The sequence below is a fragment of the Argentina silus genome (genome assembly GCF_951799395.1).
Source record: "Argentina silus genome assembly, chromosome: 17".
NCBI classification, from domain to species: domain Eukaryota; kingdom Metazoa; phylum Chordata; class Actinopteri; order Argentiniformes; family Argentinidae; genus Argentina; species Argentina silus.
Genome location: NC_139671.1, coordinates 970,294 through 975,293, shown reverse-complemented (window position 1 = coordinate 975,293; position 5,000 = coordinate 970,294). Strand labels below are relative to the sequence as shown.

The 5,000-nt window shown below is 48.6% G+C and overlaps 1 protein-coding gene across 1 annotated transcript in view; it reads right to left on the bottom strand.

Annotated features, from left to right (window-relative positions):
* Nucleotides 1-5,000, bottom strand: part of l3mbtl3 (L3MBTL histone methyl-lysine binding protein 3) — a 26,902-nt gene that overhangs the window by 15,425 nt on the left and 6,477 nt on the right. Inside the window, exons 7-11 of the mRNA XM_083688734.1 lie at nucleotides 4,582-4,676; nucleotides 4,324-4,428; nucleotides 3,503-3,638; nucleotides 3,166-3,257; nucleotides 2,577-2,728 (exon numbers count right to left, since the gene is read on the bottom strand). Of these exons, the coding sequence (XP_083544860.1) occupies nucleotides 2,577-2,728; nucleotides 3,166-3,257; nucleotides 3,503-3,638; nucleotides 4,324-4,428; nucleotides 4,582-4,676 (580 nt within the window). The remainder of the gene's footprint in view (nucleotides 1-2,576; nucleotides 2,729-3,165; nucleotides 3,258-3,502; nucleotides 3,639-4,323; nucleotides 4,429-4,581; nucleotides 4,677-5,000) is intronic.

The following is a 5,000-nucleotide window of genomic DNA, read 5'->3' as shown; positions in this document are numbered from 1 at the left end:
TCACTGACTGACGTTTATGGACCAGGTCCCAATTATGAAGAATTGTCTGGGTGCAGCTACAGCTAACAGCTAGCCAAGTAACTGTTATGATGTTGTTAGCGCTCCGGTCTGATTGGGTAGTCCTAGGGGCGTGAACCAATTTACTGTAGTGCCAAGGGTGACTTTATTCACCAGAAATCCATACATTATGATGCTTCATTTTGTAGCCAATCAAAGTACTGTTGCTAGGTAAACACCACATAGAACACTTGGCACTCTAGGTGGTGAGGGTTCCGGAACTCTTTGGCAGTTGGTGCGTTAAACACCATGAGGGCTATATTCTAACGGTGTAAAAACTAGTCTTAGCACCAAGCGGGCGCTGTCCGGGTCGCTGGAGTGATGCTCGGTGGGTGCGTCTGAAATATTCATGCTATTTTCAACGCGTTTGCCTTTGGACCTGCGTCCGGTTTTAACACCGGCAGAAAGGGCAGCTCTCCAGGGCTGAACAGGGTTGTATAGAACCCTTTGGAAAGGTATTCAGGTGCTGAATACTGAATACGTGGCTGAAAGTGCTTCCTTTCATTTGTACACTGGGGCATTCAAAGAAACACAGGATGTCAAGCAATAGCAACAGGAACTGAAAGCCTCTCCTGCCACCTTGAGCTGTCAACGGTGCAGTCAGACGGACGCAGAATGCTGATCGCTTCATTCTCTCCACTCAGCCGAGATGCTACTCTGTTCTGAGCGGCGAAGCAGCAACGATGTTGTGAGATCGATTGACTGATTGCTGGCTGTTAAGGAAAAGATTGAAGATTGCATTCCTAAAGTATTCATTTTCTTATTTATGAAGGTATCTTTATTCTGAATACCGATTTCTTTTTTTTTTAAATGTATATTTAGCCTGGTGGGGTGGTTTAGGCCCCAGGGCCTCAGGGCTGAGGTAACAGATCCAGGCCTACCTGGCCTGGGCATCTGGGGTGGTTTAGGCCCCTGGGCAGGGCTGAGGTATCAGTCATAGCCTGGTCAGGCAGGGTGGGGAGGGGTGGTTTAGGCCCCAGGGCCTCAGGGCTGAGGTAACAGATCCAGGCCTACCTGGCCTGGGCATCTGGGGTGGTTTAGGCCCCTGGGCAGGGCTGAGGTATCAGTCATAGCCTGGTCAGGCAGGGTGGGGAGGGGTGGTTTAGGCCCCAGGGCCTCAGGGCTGAGGTAACAGATCCAGGCCTACCTGGCCTGGGCATCTGGGGTGGTTTAGGCCCCTGGGCAGGGCTGAGGTATCAGTCATAGCCTGGTCAGGCAGGGTGGGGAGGGGTGGTTTAGGCCCCAGGGCCTCAGGGCTGAGGTAACAGATCCAGGCCTACCTGGCCTGGGCATCTGGGGTGGTTTAGGCCCCTGGGCAGGGCTGAGGTATCAGTCATAGCCTGGTCAGGCAGGGTGGGGAGGGGTGGTTTAGGCCCCAGGGCCTCAGGGCTGAGGTAACAGATCCAGGCCTACCTGGCCTGGGCATCTGGGGTGGTTTAGGCCCCTGGGCAGGGCTGAGGTATCAGTCATAGCCTGGTCAGGCAGGGTGGGGAGGGGTGGTTTAGGCCCCAGGGCCTCAGGGCTGAGGTAACAGATCCAGGCCTACCTGGCCTGGGCATCTGGCTGATGTGAGCTGAGGTGACACCACATGTGTCTACTGCTCCTTCAGACACTCCTAGCTCTGCTCTGCTCCTCTCCTCCTCCTCTCCCCTACCCTCTCCTCCTCCTCCTCCCCTCCTCTCCCCTACACTCTCCTCCTCCCCTCCTCTCCCCTACCCTCTCCTCTACCCTCTCCTCCTTCTCCTCCTCCCCTCCTCTCCCCTACACTCTCCTCCCTTAACAACTTCAAATTATTTTGCTCTAATAATCTTCTTAAAACAACAGACTAGATAAACAGACCAGGGCTGTAAGAACCAATAGTGAAGCATTGTGTTTAGCTAAGCTAATGAGGACACGTCTGTCAGCCGCCGGTGAACAGACAGACCTCTTCTTCTCTCCTGTCCTGCTGCCTCAGGCCGCAAGCAGTCAACGGTAATCCGCAAGCAGTCAGAGGTGATCCTCTACCGCCATCTAGTGGCCGACTCTGCTACATACAAGAGCCTTGGTATTAGTAATCACAATACAGGCTACTGGTTATTTCATTTTGACTGGAATTACTGAAGAGTCAGAACTAACTCACCTACAGGGGATTTTATTCCGAAGTTATACACTTCTGATTCTGGTTGTCTATCTGATTAGTCAATAGGTGATTTCATACTATGAAATAAAATCTGTATTTGAAGCAAAGGGACTATGATGAGATTGTTTTTGTCAACTTCCTTAATCACGGCCCTGTCATTTCAGTCACCTCAATGAGCAATAACGATAACACTGCTTCTCTGAAATCCTGGTGTACCACACAACCATATTTTGTGTGAATAGAAGGCGTCGTATATTAAATAACCAGGTATGAATATGTTACCAGTACGTGCGTGTGTGTGTGTATGTCTGTGTGTGTGTGTGTGTGTGTGTGTGTGTGTGTCTGTGTCTGTGTCTGTGTGTGTGTGTGTGTGTGTGTGTGTGTGAATAGAGGACATTACCAGTAGTCGTAGCCCTCGTCCCAGTTGTCAAAGTGCACTAAGAAGCGACTATCCACCATGTCGGTTACTGTGGCGACGCAGATGAAAGAAGGGTTCTTCTTGTCGATGGCCTCCAGCTTCATTCCAATACGGAACCCAAGAGGAGTAACCGTCTGCAACACACACACACACACACACACACACACACACACACACACACACACACACACACACACACACACACACACAATGATGTTGTTGTTGATGAAGCCTGTTCTTACTGGATTGTGCATATGAGAACCATCTGGCCTGGGTTCTAATGTGAGAGGGTTCTAGCATGTTCTGACCGGGTTCTCTGGTTCTAGAACAGTGTTCTAATGTGAGAGGGTTCTACTGTGGTTCTGTGGTCTCTGGTTCTAGAACAGTGTTCTAATGAGAGAGGGTTCTAGTGTGGTTCTAGAACAGTGCTCTAATGTGAGAGGGTTCTACTGTGGTTCTGTGGTCTCTGGTTCTAGAACAGTGATCTAATGAGAGAGGGTTCTAATGTGGTTCTAGAACAGTGCTCTAATGTGAGAGGGTTCTACTGTGGTTCCGGGTCTCTGGTTCTTACCGTGTTCTGGTTCTCAAACAGGGCCTTGGGGGCAGCCTGGGCCTTGCTGAGCTTGATGTAGGAGGACCAGCTGAACTCCTCATCCTTCATACCTGCAAACAGACAATACAATTACACATGAGAGATGACATACCTCATCTTTTCATACTTGCAAACATACATACATGTGGCAGGGGGCTTTGCGTACCTTTAGAGGGGTGGAGCTTGCCTACAATCAGGGAGGTGGAGCTTATGTACCTTTATAGGGGTGGAGCTTGCCTACCTTTAGGGGGGTGGAGCTTGCCTACCTTTAGGGGGGTGGAGCTTGCCTACCTTTAGGGGGGTGGAGCTTGCATACCTTTAGGGGGGTGGAGTTTGTGTCCAGTCTTCTCACACCAGCCAACTGGGTGGATGTCCGGGGAGGAGGAGTTTACCCAGAAGTCATAGCAGTCGGAGAACCTGTCGAAGTGGAGCCTGACTCTGTGGCCTGAGACCTGAGGGACACCATTACACACACATGTTCACAGACCTGAGGGACACCATTACACACACATGTTCACAGACCTGAGGGACACCATTACACACACATGTTCACAGACCTGAGGGACACCATTACACACACATGTTCACAGACCTGAGGGACAACATTACACACACATGTTCACAGCGTGTTACACAACCATGAAGTTACATACAATAGACAATAATAGAATCAAATAACGGAATATGATAGGATTACATGGCTAGATAGGACAGAATAAATAGAATAGAGTAGAGTAGAGAAGAGTAGAGTAGAGTGGAGTACAGTAGAGTAGAATAGAGTAGAATAGAGTAGTGTATAGTACAGTAGAGTACAGTAGAGTAGAGTACAGTAGAGTAGAGTAGAGTAGAGTAGAGTACAGTAGAGTAGAGTACAGTAGAGTACAGTAGAGTACAATAGAGTAGAATAGAGTACAGTAGAGTAGAGTAGAGTAGAGTAGAGTAGAGTACAGTAGAGTCCAGTAGAGTCCAGTAGAGTAGAGTACAGTAGAGTACAGTAGAGTACAATAGAGTAGAATAGAGTACAGTAGAGTAGAGTACAGTACAGTAGAGTAGAGTAGAGTACAGTAGAGTCCAGTAGAGTAGAGTAGAGTACAGTAGAGTAGAGTACAGTAGAGTAGAGTAGAATAGAGTCCGTACCTCAGCCACAGTGAGGACACAATACATGGAGGGGTGTTCAGGGTCGACCCCCTCCAGCCTCATGCCCACTCTGAACCCGTTCTTACTCTGGGGGAACGACTGGTGCTGCAACAACCAAACCACAACGTTACTGTCACTGTAAAATACACTGTAACAACATTACCACAACGTTACTGTCTGTCACTGTAAAATACACTGTAGCCTGTGTGTGCGTGTGTGTGTGTGTGTGTGTGTGTGTGTGTGTGTGTGTGTGTTCACCTCTTTAAACAGTTTGGTGGGGGCGGCGGCAGCTCTCTCCTGCTCCAGGTACGAGGCCCAACACCACACCTTCTTCTTCCCTCCGTAGGGTACAGCTGACATAACATCATCATCATCATCATCACCATCATCATCATCCTCAACAACAACATCCTCAACAACAACATCATCATCATCCTCATCAACAACATCATCATCATCATCCTCATCAACAACATCATCATTAACAACATCACCATCATAATCATCATCATCAACATCACCATCAACAACACCATCATCAACAACAACATCATCATCATCATCCTCACCATCATCATCATCATTATCATCCTCATCAACAACTCACCATCATCACCATCATAATCATCATCCTCATCACCATCATCACTATCATCATCATCATCCTCATCAACAAT